This window comes from Eschscholzia californica, unplaced genomic scaffold, assembly GCF_041429995.1.
Source record: "Eschscholzia californica isolate CP2 unplaced genomic scaffold, dmEscCali1.0.p SCAF_3, whole genome shotgun sequence".
Classification (NCBI taxonomy): domain Eukaryota; kingdom Viridiplantae; phylum Streptophyta; class Magnoliopsida; order Ranunculales; family Papaveraceae; genus Eschscholzia; species Eschscholzia californica.
In genome coordinates, this window is record NW_028238420.1 from 7,373,119 (window position 1) to 7,391,394 (window position 18,276).

At 32.5% G+C, this 18,276-nt stretch overlaps 1 protein-coding gene and 1 pseudogene across 1 annotated transcript; one reads left to right on the top strand and one right to left on the bottom strand.

Moving 5' to 3' along the window:
- Nucleotides 1–1,760: 1,760 nt before the first annotated feature.
- Nucleotides 1,761–2,258, bottom strand: LOC147548093 (uncharacterized). The gene has a single exon (XM_086667985.1). It carries the CDS (start codon nt 2,256–2,258, stop codon nt 1,761–1,763), a length of 498 nt encoding a protein of 165 aa, XP_086524111.1.
- A 5,768-nt stretch (nt 2,259–8,026) lies between these two features.
- On the top strand, nt 8,027–9,158 carry LOC147548094 (AP2/ERF and B3 domain-containing transcription factor ARF14 pseudogene; annotated as a pseudogene).
- The last annotated feature ends 9,118 nt before the right edge of the window (nt 9,159–18,276 follow it).

An 18,276-nucleotide genomic window follows, 5' to 3' on the forward strand; every position in this document is an offset into this window, starting at 1 on the left:
TCTTACTGAGGTAGACGTGTGTTCCATGTGTACATTGCAAGTCACAGATTCAATTACGCCGCCTTCCTACTCATTAACAAAAGCGTAATGGTTCCACCTTGCGGAATAGTAGGTAACATCGATGAAGGGTGTATTTAGTCTTGAGTTTGGTAAGTTAGAAGAATTACCTTGTTGAATTGTTTATTTGGTGCGCGTAAGAGTATCTCTGTATTAATATGTCATGTATAATTATTTATAACTGTTAAAATTTTGTTTGTGTTGTGTTGATAGAATGTCTAAGAGTCTGACTAAGCTGACTTCTGAGTTACATACTTTGCTCCTTCATAACTACTGTCCTTTGTTGGCTTGTATTATGTAAGAATTTTCTAATATTTAGACTTATGTTTGTGGCGACGTTGAATTTATATACGTCTAACTTTGCATAATTTAATATCACTATCTCTTGGGTTGTGTTTGTATAGACTGAAATAGTATGCATCCCATGACTTTAAACTACAACGTATAAGACCTCAACAAAAAAAAAAAACTACAACGTATAATGATATATGTTTTTCAGTGATTATTTTTGTTATTATAAAAAGATTTTATTTGGGGTTACACATCTACTGAGATGCCTGGTGATGGCATAACTTTTAATAGTCTTAATTATATATGATTTTTTGTTGTGTTTTTTTTTTGTAACCAGTGATGAGAGCGTTGGTTTGGATCTATACTTCAGACTTTTCTAAGAAATACCCAAATCGAATTTCTTCTGCAACCCTGCAATGGAAAATTGTGACACAAAATAGGGGCTGTCATATATATGGTGCAATGTTATAACTTATTTGTTGGCATTTGTTCCCAAATTTAATTATGGTAATTGATTTTCCAATCATCAATCACAATGAAATAAAAGACCAATTACTTCGAGTTGTTGGTAAATTCATTTTTCTGAACTTACCATAGAATTATCCTATATCATCATATGATATTTCATACCAAAAAAGATAAGAATTAAGAATTATTTTTCTCTCCAGCTTCCAGTATTTGGGTAAACATGGTATCCAATGAGAAAGGTTCTCAAAAGAAATCTCAAAATACTAATCTAGAAAAATAAGTTTAATTCTGTTTTGACCCTCAATTTGTGGCCAACTACCCATTTTGTCCGTAAGTGACTGACAATTGGATCCCCCCTAATTTTCATTTTTCCCGTTGTACCCTTTCGATATTTATGAACTTTTTGTTTTCTTTATTTATCTACCACACCTTTCATTCCTAGCTTCCTCTTTTTCGATCTCTTGTTCCTCCACTTCTTCTTCTTCTGGCTGATGTCACCAACAGAAGGTCGTTAACCAACTCCTCTGCCGGCCAACTTCGCTTATGTAGTGCTAAAGCACTTATTTCTGTCGCTCAAGTTATAAGAGTTAGTATTTTTGTGATTGAGACCTACTAAATTGTGTGTATTTTCATTATAAGCCATATACATTAAGTTAAGCATGAATTTTAAAATAAATTGGAGCAAAGCATCACTTTTCCTCTCATGTGGGGGCAAAGAAAGACAATATTGGAAGGATTAGTGAAGAAAAAAAATCCCTGGGACATTTTGGTCTTTTATGCCAAAGGAGAGACGAAATGGAGAAAATAATCCTTGGGGGCATTTTTACACTTTCGGGATATTAGAGAAGAAAATTGAAGACAATTTTTTTTGTGTTGAACTGAAAATTATATTAAGCCATAAAAGTACTATTACAATACATTGAAATTAAAAAACAAGGTACATTTTACCATTCCTTAGATCTATTTTTCTTTCTCGCCCATTTAGCCAGTTTGTCTGCTTGCACATTGAGCATTCTCTTGACGTAGCTGAATTTGACACTCTCCAGTCTCTTCCTTATTTCTCTGATTCTTTGTTTGTGAATCTTCGACTGCCATGGGATGTTATGACTTGGGTCTGTCAGGTGTTGGATCAGATTTGAATTGTCGCTTTCTATGATGATTGATCTGTGTTGGTTTTCCTCCGCCCATTTAATTCCTTGGAGTATAGCTATCGCTTCACTCTCTTCACTGTTTCTAGCTCTGGATGTCACTGCTTTTGCTGCTACGAATTGACCTTGCTCATCATGTACAATTAAACTTATACCCATTATATTATCAATTTTCAAGAACGATGCATCCACATTTATTTTTAGGTAAGGGTAGTTCGGTTTTTGCCATTTTTCCATACCTTTAAGGTTCAAGTTCGTTGGAATTTTGCCTGATTTAGGAAATGCCAAGATCATATTTATGACCGTTCGAGTGCTCATAATTGAATATTGAAAACAATGATCACATCTGGTTTTCCATATATGCCATAATATTGTAGTGAAATGTATGTCATTAACATTTTGGTCATTTTGAAAAAACTAGAGAAGAAATAACGTAAAAGAAGAAGAATGAAGCCCTACGGTATTTTGTGAAAGAAGAAAAGAAAGGAAACTAGAAAAGCAACAAATTATAACCCAAAATTGATAGTCTTCTCCGTCAACAGTCTATGTTGCTAGAGTTTGTAGCAAGGAATGGGGCCTCTTGAAACAATTCGTTTTACTACGACAACAATCTAGACACACTTTATGCTACTATTCTTTGGAATTTACGAAAATCTAGATGTGAGCGATGTTTTCAGCCCAGTTACTCCTATGCAGATTATTAACTGGATTTTAACTTTCCTCCGGGTAAAGGTCAATAAAATTTCTTCATCCACCTCAGACAAAGTGATTAAATGGGCCCTCCAATCCATCCTTATGTAAAAGTGAATACAGATGCTTCCTTTACAAGACCTCACGAAGTCGCGGGAATTAGTTGTATTATTCACACCCACAAAGCTAAATTCATCAACGCTAAGGCCGAAGTCACCCGATCAAGAAATGAGGAAGAATGCAAAATTCAAGCTATTCTTATGGGAATCAAATGAGCTACAATGAGTAAAACTAAATTTTCTACATGTGGAAAGTGATAACCTAACACTCATCAATCATCTACAAAACTCAAGGACCGAGATTCATTGGTAATTGAAGGTTCACGTCAAGACAATAAGTAAACTTCTACCGTAGTTCCATGGTGTAAAATTCCCATTCCCTCATATCCTTCGCAAAGGAAATTCTCCAGTTGATAGTTTAGCTAAATGGGCTCGTTCTAATAATTGTAATGTTACATGGACTATAGTCCCACCTTTCCTTCTGCACAAATATTGTAATAACACTCTAGTTTTTTTTTTTGTTGACAAAAAACACTCTAGTTTATTAGTGTAGTTTCCATTGTAACAAAAAAAAAGTTTGTAGAAGGAAATGAAAGGAGAGAGAGAAGGGAGGTGGCCGACTAAGCTTGGTTAGACCTAGCATAAGCCAACAAAAGCTTGGCACGAGCCAGTTGGGAGTAACTATTCGGAAGGACTAAGGCAATGTTAGTCTCGGGAAAACAAGAAACGTCGTGTAGGACGTGACACGAATACCCATGGATTTGTAGGATTCAATTATTTTCAAAGGATCTTATTTCATCACTTCCTAATGTAATTACTTACATAATATGTGATTGGACTAATGAAACCAAACTCGTGAAGGTTTGCTATTAGAAGAAAACAAACTAATAAAGATTTGGTATCCGATAAGAATAAACGTACTAATGAAGAAGTCAACTTGATGAAGATATGACATTGTGGAAAAATTTACATGATGAGGCGTATAAAGAATGTTAATGTACATACTGTAATAAGATTTTACATAATCTACTGTGATGTTGCACATTATAATATGATTTTACATACTGTAATATGAAGTTTTATGTTGCTCTACTGTGATGTTGCACATTGTAATATGATTTTACATACTGTAATATGAAGTTTTATGTTGCAATATGATCGAATTATAACTTTCATATTTGGTTTTATTTTCCTTAATAGTAAAGCAGACAATTTTTTTTTCATGTGTATAAAACAAGTATCTGAAGTTGTAGTAACTCTCTTAAAAGTTCTAACGTTGAATAGTGCTTTTGGACACGATGTGATGTAATGTAGTTAGTTATATGTCAAATGCTCGCAAACATTGTCATATGACGTAGAATAAATAAATATAAACTGCACAATACAATATTAACATTCACAAAAAATTGTGGAAGTTACACAAAAATAACATATGAAAGTCATAATCCGTTATGAACAATTCTACTCATAATACGCAATGCACCACGATATATTATGAAGTTTCATAATACATTATGAAGCTTAGATAATATTGGGTTTTTATGACAGAAGGACAACTCATTTTTTTCTTCGACGTGAATGTTAGGCCTATTTTGGAATTTGAAATCGGTTTATGACCGATCTCCATTACATAAATATACACAAAACTTTTCGTCCTAACAGATGGAATTATAGAATTTCAATCACAATACATATTTTGAGATAGTGAGATTCAAACATAAGAGCATTTCCAATGGGATACTCAAACTCTAACACTTAGAGTGCCATTTAGGATTTTTAGAGAGTTAAAAAATCTTCTCCAACATGACACTCTATTTGACACTCCATGATGATATGAGGGCATTTATTATAGAGACACTCAAGAGAGACACTCTAAAACTAGAGTGTCTCTTTGAGACTCTCTAAGTGTCACTCTAAAATTTAAACCAGTAAAAATCTTTTATTTTTTAACTACTTTTTTCCTATCCAATTTAAGAGCGACATATGTATTAAGAAGAGAGATTTTAGAAATCTTCATTGGAGACCAAAATATTTAGAGTGTCTATATGTTGACACTGAAAGAAAATCTCCATTTGAGAATTAGACTTTAGAGTTTTTTTAGTGTCAATTGGTGCTCTAAGTCCCCCAGTGGAGAAATATGACCACTCATTTAAAGTGACTTCATAATTTTCGTATGTTTTAATTAAACAATAATCCAACTTTTATAATCTATAATATTAGAGGAGCTAAAAAAAATAAATTAAAAGTTCATGCAAATGGTTGTGCATGACATCCTAATTCCGTTTTGGCCCCCGATTTGTGACCAACTGGCCGTTTTGGCCCCCGATTGTGTCCGGCAGTTCGTTTTGGCCCCAAAAAATTCTTAAATGGCCCCAATTTTTTTTAAACCTCCCAATTCTACCCCCATGGCATTTCTGTAATTATTTTTTTTTCTTTTTCTTTGTCCACACAATTACCACATCACTCTGTCCACCTCACCCTTCTTCTCCGGCGAAAGGTTGCCGGCCGGAATAAAAAATTCTGGCCGGCCACCTTTACTAAAAAAAATAAAAATTTCTTCCTTTCTCTCTCCTCTTCTTCTTCTTCCTTTCTCTCTCTTCTTCCTTTTCCCTCAATCTCTCTCTCTCTAAGCTCCCCTTCGCCGAAATTTCTGTCGGCGAAGGGGAGCTTAGAGAGAGAGAGATTGAGGGAAAAGAAGAGAGAGAGAAAGCAGGAAGAGGAGAGAAAGGAAGAAGAAGAGAGAGAAAGGAAGAAGAAGAGAGAGAAAGGAAGAAGAAGAAGAGGAGAGAGAAAGGAAGATTTTTTTTTTTTTTTTTTTTTAGTAAAGTGGCCGGCCGGAATAAAAAATTCCGGCCGAAAACCTTTCGCCGGAGAAGAAGGGTGAGGTGGAGAGGAGGTGGTGTGATGGAGGAGAGATAAGGTGAAGTGGATGATAAAGAAAGGGGTGATGTGACATTTTTTGTTTTTACCCTTTTTCAGAAATAATTCTATTTTGGCCCCCGAGGATAATTTCGTCAAAAATTTGGTCTTTGGGGTCAAAAAGAACTGCCCGACACTTATGGGGGCTAAAACGGCCAGTTGGTCACAAATCGAAGGCCAAAACGGAATTAACCCAAATTATAATTGAGCTGAGATTAACACCTAATAAATTAATTTTTAATAGTACATTAATATTATATAAAAAGGAAGAATATTAGAATTAGACAAATTGCACCAAGTAGTTGATGACTATTGTATTATTGTAAATTAGAATTATTTTTTAATTAAAATTGGATTTGTTCTATTAAATTCCAAGTTCTAGGGAGGAAGGAACAAACAAAAAATATAATAATTATTATAATATAAAAAAGAAGTAGAAAAGTAATAGAGGTTGAGGGTAAAAGAAAAGATGAAAAAATTGGAGAGGAAAATTATAAGGCCCAAAATTCGGGTCAAAATAGCAAGACTATATATATATGGCATTTTTACTAGAAGGAGATATGTCTGTAAATACAAGGTACATTCCCTTTGCATTTTGGCGCACTTGCCTTAGGTGTCTTAGTTCGGAACTATAACCTAAGCGTCGTTCCTCCCTTTGGTATTCTTTCTCATTTCTAAGATTCTTGTTCTCCCTGAGGTTACATCTTTCCTCCAGATAACCCGGAATAATAATGCAAAAAAAACCCAAAATTTGAAATTACAAAACATTTATGAAAATTTCTGAACAAAACACAATTTGCTCTCAACAATTTTGTATTTGCTCTCAACAATTTTTTAAATGTATGAACAAATTTGTTTTTGTTCACACATAATTATATATGTTGTCACAGTTTCAAAAGTGTTGTAATAGTTTCAAAAGTGTTGCCAACAGTTTAAAAATTGGGTTTTTTTTACATTATTATTCCCGAGTGGGTTTTTTTTCGTATTTGGGCCCAAATCTTGGGCTTTTCTTACATAGTTATGGGTTGGTCCTAAATAGACCACAACTTTTTGTCTCATGCAATTAACTTCTTTCTAGCTGGAAATACTTGTCAACTAGTCAATTGAGTCCCACAAAGACTATAATTCTCATCCGTACCCATTTACATTTTCAGTATATTCATTTTTTTTTTGTGTGTTTCTTCTTACTTTATCTTTTGTATTTTCTGACTTAATTAGGATGGTGTGTTCATTCAATTTCATTTTCATAATGTTATTGTTTTGTATTTTCATACTTTTTTCTTGTATTTTATGACTTGGGCTATGTAATGGTTTTATAAGATCGTAATACCAATTTTTGTGGAAGAACTTCGGTCACTGATCAAGGTTTGGCCACTACAATACTATAAGACTGTTTCATTATTTTATTCTATTAGTCGTCTCCTCATTGTAGATATATTTCCTTTTGCCAATGAAAAAAATGGTTGTTTTAGTAATTCAACAAGTTTCTGTCTTCTCTTTGTCGCGCGAGAAAGAATTCAGCCTTTAGCCAACGTGGTTGTGGAGTGCTTTTCTTAATTATAGTAACGAACAACATGGTGTAATCGTGGTTTTCTTAATTATAGTAACGACGACATATGATTATATTTCTCATTTCTCGATATTTAAATATGGCGAACATCAAAATTTAGTAGATAATGCCAAGTATATATGTTTTATTGCCCATATTTGTGTACCCATCTCTTTGCAGTTTGCAGAAGATGTTGTATTGCATTGCATTGCACCGACATGTACTCATTCGACTTTCATCTGTATGATAAGAAAAGCTTACTAGTAGAAAAACAGTTTCTCTTTACCCTATAACAATTGATCTTAACAGATCAAATCAGCCAATGGGCCGGAGAGTTACATGACATATATCATCAATTTCTCCTTTATTAAGATAAGTTTGGTACGTGGTACCGAAGTGTTATGTGCACAAAGGATTTTGACTAGTAACTTAACATTGATGGGTGTAGACTGTAGAAGATGAAATGGTCAGCATTCAGCAAGAAGAACAAGAAAGGTCAAGAGGGGATGAACTTTCATGGAAATCAGGTTCTCTGTCATGTGAACCCTATCAATTTACTTTCAAGGGACCCTACTTAACATACACACCCACAACACATTCCATACTAATTTGTAAGTCTTCCACAACCCTTACCTTGAATCTTCCTATTCTCTTTCTCTAGACCTCTCTCATAAGTTGACCCACACCATCACTCCCCCAAACCCCATAAAATCAAACTTAAAACACCCAAAATTATATCATAAATAATCAACTTTGGTATACTTCTATATATATGCACATATTCAACATAGCTTCCAATCAAAACCAAAAATAAATAAACCTCGAACTTTTCAACTTCATCTCTCTCTCTCTCAAGTCCTTCAAGATATGGATCTTAGTTGCATAGATGAATCTTCTAGTAGTGAATCCTTTCCGGTCTCACCGATGACAATATTGTTTCCACCCGATAAGTTAATCGGGGTCGAAAGTGGGTCTAGTGTTGTTTTAGACCATTCCGGAATCGTTCTAGAAGCCGAGTCTCGTAAGCTTCCTTCGTCTCAATATAAAGGAGTAGTCCCGCAACCAAATGGTCGTTGGGGTGCTCAAATATATGAGAAACATCAAAGAGTTTGGTTAGGAACATTCAATGAAGAAGAAGAAGCTGCTAAAGCTTATGACATTGCTGCACAGAAATTTCGAGGTCGAGATGCCATAACGAATTTCAAGCCTTTATTCGATACTATGGAAGAAGATGATATTGAATCAGCTTTCTTGAATTCACATTCAAAAAACGAGATCGTTGATATGTTACGTAAACATACTTATAGTGATGAACTTGATCAAGCTAGGAGAAAGTTTGGTGATAAATATGGGTATAGCTTTAAGTTAAATGGAGAAGATGGGTATACGAGTTTAACAACGGGGTCGGGTAGGGTTATGGAAGATCAAGAACAATTATTCGAAAAGGTGGTAACACCGAGCGATGTGGGTAAGTTAAATCGATTAGTTATACCTAAACAACAAGCTGAAAAACACTTCCCTTTGCACTTGGGGACTAATTTATCTAAAGGGTTGTTACTAAATTTTGAGGATAATGTTGGAAAAGTATGGAGATTTAGATATTCATATTGGAATAGTAGTCAAAGTTACGTTCTTACAAAAGGTTGGAGTAGGTTTGTGAAGGAAAAGGGATTAAAACCCGGCGATATTGTGCAATTTAGACGATCAACAACAGAGGATAAACAACTTTTTATCGATTGGAAACCAAGAACAACAGGATTGGGTAATATTAAATCATCTTGCCGAATGTTTAAACCGATTGAATCAGTTGAGGTGGTTAGGCTATTTGGTGTGAACATTTTCAAAATAAGTGAAGTCAGTAGTGGTATTGTTGAGAGTAAGAATTGCAGTTGGAATGATAAGAGATTGAGAGAAGTAGATTTATTACAGCCACTAATGGAAAGTTGTAAAAAACAACACTCCATATTTCGGTCTTAATTTGTAACATATTTTATTGTGGCATTTTTGTCTCTCTATAGATTAGCTTCAAAGCTTCAAGGAAAATAATAGTACTAGTTTTTATAAAATGAAATTCTTCGGCTTTTATTAGATATTAGTGAAACCCGATTTTTTTTGTTATTAAGATTACGAAAAATAGCCATACACTTATTATTTTTTTCTTTCCATATCACTACGACCGACATAACACTCTAACTTCAGTCTACTCATGATTTTTTCTATCTAATATGTAAGTTCACGACTAACATAACACTTTAAATTCGGTCTTTCCATTAATTTTTCTATCTAATTTGTAGGTTCAATTAATAATTTCTCTTCTGATTGTTAAATTTTTCGTTCAATTCATGATTTTAATTTACATTTGTTTCTTTGAATGTATACGAGTTATAATTAATAGACAGAACAACATATATCAAGAGGTCTTCTTCGAATTGGTTACACTCTGAAACGTCAATTTTAACGTAAAACAAAAAACAATCAAGAAGTCCAAATCTTTTCTTAAAATTTTACGATTTTTATTGGGAATTGTTGTGATTTATTAATTTGAAATTTTCGATAATTGTTGTTTGTGAAGCAGAAATACGATGGTTAAGAAAAAAAATAAGTACAAGGAATGGAGATTCGTCGGAGGAGCATAAAAGAGATCAAACAAAAGAGATAGCAAAACAATAACGATGAGGGTATTTCCGTACTTTTAAGGGAAAAAAGGGGGATATTATTCGCTAATATCCAATTCAAAAAGGGACTATCGCTAATTGGACATTAGCGGTGAGGGGTATTCCCCTTTAAATTTCTCTTCGGAGTTCGGAGCTCATGAACGTCTTTTTAGGATAATTTCTTACTACCAGTGTTTTATTCATCTTCTCCTTCCTCTATTGAATTACGATATGGTGTGTTTGCATGCATGATTCTTTAGTAGAATTCCTACTAAAAATAGGATTTGGAAAGAATCAAGATTCTTTGGTGAATTTGACTACCAAGAATCCTAAGGTATCTTAAGTCCAAAATTTGTACTGTACCGAAATTCCGCCCTACTTAAGATTTTCTCAGTACCGACCCTGACTTTTGAAGAGCCCTACACTTTAGGTTAAAAAGTGTAAAAGTTGACGTTTTTTATTATAAAATATATAGTTGTTAAAATTAGAGACGAAATAAATACTACTTAAACACCACTCTTCTTGCATTTTTTTGGGTGCAAAATTACTGATGACATTCGTATAGTTAACATTCTCAGCTAACTCATGTTCAATAGATAACAAATCTAATCCATTTAATCTTTCTTGAGACATGGTAGATAATAACAAAATTATATACTAATCAACATAAAATTTGTAACTTACTACGAGTAGCAATAAAATTCAAACATACAGAAGAAATAAAAAAACAAAGAAAAATTAAAGGAACAAGAAGCTTTCCTCTATGTAGTTGTGTAATAAACTCATGTAGAGAAGGAATAGAAATGTGAGGTTAAAGTTTGATGAAAAATTACTAAAGAGAAGAAAAGATATTATGAAAATATGTATTTGATTTGATTTTTGTTCTTCTTTTATTTAGGTCTCTTTTAGGCTTTCATGAATAGTTAATTAAATTTAGATGTTATGATTTTGTCTTTATTTTTTAAACTTCCTCATAGAAAAAAATTATTTAAAAAATGATGTAATTCAGCGGAGTTGAATCTTAGACCTTAGGATATCTAACCAGCTACTCTACCAACTCTGCTGCCCAACCAAACATGATATAAATGTGCATAAAAAATACATACCGTCTACATATATATATATATACATATATAAATTGAGGTCCCCAAAATTTGGGGGCCCTATGCGCCTGGATCGCCTAAGTCTAACACAAACACTAGATTTGCTAAGATTTTAGATTATTAAGTTCAAATCTCAACCTAAAAATCAAATAAAATAAATATTTTTTTCCCGAAACAGATTTTTTTTCTACGAAAGTCCATTTATCTGGAAATCGTTCATCTTAAACGGTTTTGTTCCAAAAATATTTTTTTTCGAAAATCATTTTTTTTACCAAAACGATTTTTTTTTTCGAAATTGTGTTTTCAAAACCCTTTCTTTTTTCTCTGATATCGTTTTATTTCTGAAAAATTCCCAAAAACCTTTTTTTATCGCAAAATTGTATTTTTTCAAAAGTCGTTATTTTCAGAACCCTTCTTTTTCGAAAAACCTTATTTCCCCCCCCCCCCCCCCCCGAAAACTGTCCCCCCCCCCCTTTTTTTTTCTTAAACCTTTTTTCACGGAAACTGTTTTGTCCCCGAAAACTGTTTTTTCCGAAGTTGATTATTTCTTTGATAAATTGTTTTTTGAGAAACCATTATTTCTTTCAGAAATTATTTTTTTTCCTAGAAACCATTTATTTCCAGAAACCGTTTTTTTCATAAACATTTTCCCCAGCAACCGTTTTTTCGAGAAAATCGGCTTTTTCAGAACTTGTTTTTTTTTTTTTAGAGAAAACAGTGTTTTGTGAAAAAGGTTTCGTAAAAAACAAAGGTTGTGTAGAGAAAAAGTTTAGGTGGAAAAATAGTTTCTGTGAAAAGAAAAGTTTATGTGAAAAAAATAGTTTTCCTTGAAAAAAACTTGTTCCCGTGATAAAAATGGTTTCGGGGAAAAACAATTTTGGAGAATTTTTTTTTCAGAGGCAAAAATCGATTCTGGAAAAAAGTTCTCAAGCGAAAAAAACGAACGATTTTCGAAAAAACAGATTTAAAAATAATAATTTTAAAGATGTTTTTAAAATAAATAAATTATATAATTGTAAATCCTAAGATTCTTAGTACTTAACAAACAAATAATTTGGACTTATGAATCTAGTATATTTTTTTTTGTGGAAATATGAATCTAGTATATTAGGTAATAAAACTGTGAAGATAAGTTAGGGAGAAATTGTGTGACAAATAATTCATAGATGGGGCAAATAACAAATATTGGACACAATTGACATAAAAGCTTAATATTATAAATAATCGTGATAACCATGTCAATTGCGTCCAAATAACAAAAATTTGGACACAATTGACAAACAAACTTAATAAATAATAGATCGGGGCGAATAACAGATGCAGTCATAACAATAATGAAATTAAAAATTCGAAGTAGAGACTTACATAAGTAACAAATTTTATTATTTATTTGTGGTCTCCTTCCCAAATTCATTAAAGCTAATACATAAATCTTCTTTAGTTAATATTATTATAAATTCCGTAACATGTATAGTATGCACAATTGGTTGTAGTTGTCCTAGTCTTGTGGACTGCTCAAATTAAACCTTTCAAGTGAATGTCTTGGTCCAACCTCATTGTCTGTATAACATTACAGTCCTTCTACTTCTGCACCACGCATAGAATGTGTATATACATATATGTGACATGTTTAGAGGTAGATGTAATTGAAAAGCATAGCACAATAAGAAGATGACAAAGGATTACGACGACTACCTGAAGCGAATACCATAAACATCACGAGTAATACGCTTTTAGCACTTCCACTTTCGCTTGCAGCTTCTACGAATTTCTCAGCAATTTTGGACTTTTCTATATAGAAACCAAACGACGTGATGTGAATTTAAACCTCACTCTTGTGAAATTTGTAGGCTCTATACCTAAATTTTGAAATTAATTTGGATAATCTATATGATTTCACATAATTTTACAGATTTTGTTAATCTTTCTTACCATCACTTACACTTGTCATATTTCTATTTTGAAAAATATTAAATTGTTTTATGCACGATTGATAGATATGAATTGCATTTAGCTTTGGGGTTTCCCGAGTAAAATGACAAATCTATTTTGAGTCATAGATTAACTACTAATTAAAAATCGTAGTTGGGTTATACATAAGAAGTTATAACTTATTTGTAACAGTTTGAGGGGGTAAATATAATTACTAATTAAAACATAGACCATATGTAAATATGCATTTCTTTTAGGGGACCAGTTATTAAAAAACTAATAAAATTTTGGGTGAATGAATCTCACTTAGTCTAAAAATAAATCTCGTATGTTGCTTCTCTCTTTTCTGATCCCAAAAAAGTGCAAAAAAGTGGTAGTCGTCTACCTTCATGACATTTTTCTCTCTTTCTTCTTCTTCTTAGGTTATTTCTTTTCTGACCCCTAATTTGTTACCAACTTCATTTTGGCCCCATATTTATTCGTAAATTAAAAAGTAGTCTCCTTTTTTAACCACCAGTTATCTTTACCAACTGAGTTTTTTGTTTCTTCAATTATCCTTTGTAAGAAAATTAATTATTGTATGTTCCTCATTCATCTCTATTATTAGAAAATTAGCCTTTTTTTTGTAAACTAACAAATGACCCTATTTTTTTAAAACCGTCAGTTATCTTAACTAGATGACTTTTTTGTTTCATCAATTACACTTCGTCTGAAAATTAATCTTGTATGTTGCTTCTCTCATTTTTTGATCCCATAAAAGTGGTAGTCGTCGACCTTCGTGCTAATTTTGCTCATTCTTCTTCTACTACCTTCTTTTCCAATCAAGATGAATTAATCATGTCACTGAGTATATCAAAACAACCAATGGTACGACTCGTTCTGGATCAATGTAAGCGGAGTCGGCATCTTCAGCTTGACCGATGGAGGAACCTCCTTTATCTCTCTCATCTCTCGCCCCCTTTTTTGTTATTCTAACTTAAAGCTCAAAATTAATGGATGCGCCTCAACTCTTTCTCTCCCAATCATATAAGTAGTTTTTCTCGTTCAATCTAATTTTCTGTCAATCTTCTTAATCCTGATTCTTTTTACTGTGTCTACCATCGCAATTATAGTGGATGCGCCTCAACTCTTCCTCCCCCGCAAGCAGCTTGTATTCATAATTGGTTACAGTTTTCATGGTCTTCTTGACTGCTCAAATTACAACTTTCAACTGTATGGCCAGGTCCAACCTCATTGTCTGTACAACATGATAGTCCTTCTACTTTCTGAACCAACTTGACATTCACATAATCTGCATAGAATGTGTTTATACATATATATTACACTAGATATAACCGGTGCCTCCGACATGATGAAACTCGTCAATGAAAAAGATTATGAACACAATAATGAAAAATAAAGTGTTCCATTAGAATTTCAAACTCGTCTTGAACACATGACTCTGCCTGGAATTATATCAAAATGAAGACAACTGAAAATCAACAAAATAAATATATAGATTGAACAATACGATACATGGTTTCGAGAAATAAAAAGTTCTTCTATTGAAGCAGACAATGAGTGATTTCAATTTGAACCTCTTTTTCACTTATGTTAATAATCTTTTTCACTTTTGTTAGTAAAACTAACTTATTTACTAATACTAATATGTCACGTACAAACTAAAAACACTTCTCTCTCTAATGTTTAAATCTATACATTAACTTTTGTGGTCATCGACACGATGTCATAACCAAATTTACAAAATTATTGTCATACAAACTAAAAATATATTAAATTTGTACAATTATTTAAACCAATTACTGCATTTTGTATAAGTTGTTATATTTTAGTTGCGTGTGTAAGCTATTCACTACAAAAGATAATTTTACTTTAGGTGTACTTGTAAATAGTAAAATATACATGTAGTAATACATATCTAACTCACACTATTGAAAATTTGAGACACATATGTCCTGACCTTGGAAGAATCAAAACAAACTCAGTTTGTTACATAGATTTTGAACCATATTAATTTTCAAGAACAAGTTGAACATAGAGAAGTAAAATAATTGGAAAAAGCATTATTCATCTACGTCCCTCTGAATAGTTTTCGGTCTTAAATCATGGTTATGTTGACACTATTATTTGAACAAATACATACATAGACAATCCCGATGAATGCTAATAAATCAATGGAGATTCTTAAGGAGGAGTTAGACTTTTGTTCCAAAACCACCCACACATTGTTTCTCTACCACCATCATTGGTCTATATTCTCTATCAACTTAAATGATTTTTGGTTTGTTCAACTTCCATAGTCTATATGGTCGGTCACTTGAATACACCAAAAAATAAGTATCAAGTTACACAACACCATTCAAAGGGACAAAAAATTCCAATCCCATTATCTGTAAAACTTAATTAGTTGGACTTTAAGGGAAAAAAATTTAAATAATACTTTATAAAAGACAAACAAATCACCTTACAAATATGAGCCTTTAATATTTATTTATTTTCACAAAGAAGCTATAAAAATGCCCATAAATAAATTACATTTTACGTCCCAAAATCAGTAATCAAGATATCAAGCTCCAAATTTGTAATTCGGGACAACAAAATACAAACAATTTTTTACAACCCAAATCAAAACAAGTAACGACAAACGTAATCAAGTTGTGATCTTATAAAATCAAATTCTAAATCTTAAATGAGTACAAAAAAACAAACATAGATTACTGTTGAAGCCCCAGAGAAACAGAAGGCGTCTATACTTGTCTTAAAGATCTCTTTCTTCCAACAAATCCAACTCCAGTTTGAATTCCCATAAATCTCATACATTTATGCTTTTTTTGAACTCTATTGATACTCATCCCATGATCATATGAATCACCAAAATTGAAATATTACCCCTATACCTATGATTAGGCATAAAAATTTGTAGTGAACATGAAACCACGATTTTGAATAATAAAAAAACAAACAAACATTGAAGTTTGTTAGCTATAAGAAATCCTTAATTAAATAAGATAAAAGAAGTTGGGTTGAACACAGGATGTTAAAGACAATAAGAAGTATAAGAAGAGATTATTGGGAGAACTTGTTTCCATTTAACTTTTATCGGTTACTGTTCTCCTCATTGTGTGTGTGAGAGAGAAAATGTATGAGAAATAAAGAGAACTAAAGTGTTAATTGAGGAGACAAAAAGATTAAAACTGTAAAGGTATGAGAAATAAAGAGAACTAAAGTGTTAATTGAGGAGACAAAAAGATTAAAACTGTTGAAATTTACAAATAGTAAATGAGTAGTTGTGGTCATTTACTTTTAAGAGGAAAGGTGAAAGGTTTTGTGGGGAGATTAGTGAGGAAAAGATGAGACGAGATCATTTATTTTGTCCCAGTCAGCAAAACAAGTTTTGTTTTGTTATATAGATGTTTAGAGGTATAGGTAATTTAAAAATTAACGAGCACTTTAAGAAGATGATAAAGGGTTGTGCCAGCTACCTGAAGCGAAAACCATAAACATGACGAGTAATGCAATTTTAGCTCTTACTCTCTCGCTTGCCATTTCTACGAGTTTCTATGCAATTTTTTATTTTTTCTGTATAGAAACCAGACGATGTGAATGTGAATTTCAACCTCAACTCTTGTGAAATTTATAGGCTCTATACCTCAATCTTGAAATTAATTTGGATGATCTATACGATTTCACTGAATTTTACAGATTTAGTTAATCTTTCTAAGCAGTAATTACACTTATCATATTTCTTCTTTGAGAAAGATTAAATTGTTTTATACATGATTGATAGATATGAATTATAATAAACTTTGGGGTTTCCCAAATAAAATGAGTTATTTATTTTTAGTCAAAAACTAACTACTAATTAAACATCGTAGTTGTGTTATACATAAGAAGTTATAACTTATTTGTAACAGTTCGATGGGGTAAATATAGTTACTAATTAAAACATGGAGCGTATGTAAATACATAAAATTTTAGGTTGTTTCTTTTCAGACCCCTAATTTGTTGCCAACTTCATTTTGGCCCCATATTTATTCGTAAATTAAAAAGTAGACCCTTTTTTTACCACCAGATATCTTTACCAACTGAGTTTTTTGTTTCCTCAATTATCCTTTGTAAGAAAATTAATTATCGTATGTTCCTCATTCATCTCTATTATTAGAAAATTAACCTTTTTTTCTTTGTAAACTAACAAATGACCCTACTTTTTTAAAACCGTCAGTTATCTTAACTAGATGACTTTTTTATTTCATCAATTACACTTCGTCTGAAAATTAAGCTTGTATGTTGTTTCTCTCATTTTTTGATCCCATAGAAGTGGTAGTCGCCGACCTTCATGCCAATTTTTCTCATTCTTCTTCTACTACCTTCTTTTCCAATCAAGATGAATTAATCATGTGACTGAGTGAATCAAAACAACAATGGTACGAATCGTTCCGGATCAATGTACGCTGAGTCGGCATCTTCAGCTTGACCGATGGAGGAACCTCCTTCGCCTCCCTCATCCCTCGCCCCCTTTTTCGTGATTCTAACTTAAAGCTAAAAATTAATGGATGCGCATCAACTCTTTCTCTCTCAATCATATAAGTAGTTTTTCTCGTTCAATCTATTTTTTGTCAATCTCCTTAATCCGGATTCTTTTTACTGTGTCTACCATCGCGATGATAGTGGATGCGCCTCAACTCTTTCTCCCTTAATCATATAAGTAGCATTTCTAAATCAATCTATTTCTCTCTCAATCTTTTTAATACTGATTCTTTTACTGTGTTTACCATCCCCATATTGTTCATCTTCCTTCTACATGCATGCTCCTCGACTAATCCCTGTGAACCGAAAAATCCACCATTAATGACAAATCGTAGAAGGCTGACTGACTGATTGACTTAGTTAATGGAGAAAATACAAGTTACCTATGAAAGAAGAGGTGAAATTAATTACTGGACATGAAGGAATTATGCAATGTTATTTCCCTTTTCCTTTATTTGGGAAAAAGATCATCTGGTAAAATAGATTGCAGAATTGGAGAACGATAGATTAAAAACGATACCCTTCTCTAGTTAATTATTTTGAATTAATGTTCATCTGCGTCACTAAGTGAAGTCCATCAAAACCATATTGAGACGTCGATTATTAATAACTTAGGCAAGATTAACTAGTGTTGCTTGAGAGGTAAGGAGAAGAAGAAAGAAATACAAAAAGAAAGTCGTTAGTGACAAATTTATTAAGATTGCAGAAGAGATAAGGAACGTACAAGAATTAATTTTAGATGAAGGGTAATTAGGGAAATAAAAAAACTTAGCTCTAGAAGTTAAGTGAAGATTTCAAAAATAGGGAGTCATTTTATAATTTACGAAAACAGGGGCCCATGAAAGAAGTTGGTCACAAGTTAAGGGGCTAACAAGGAAA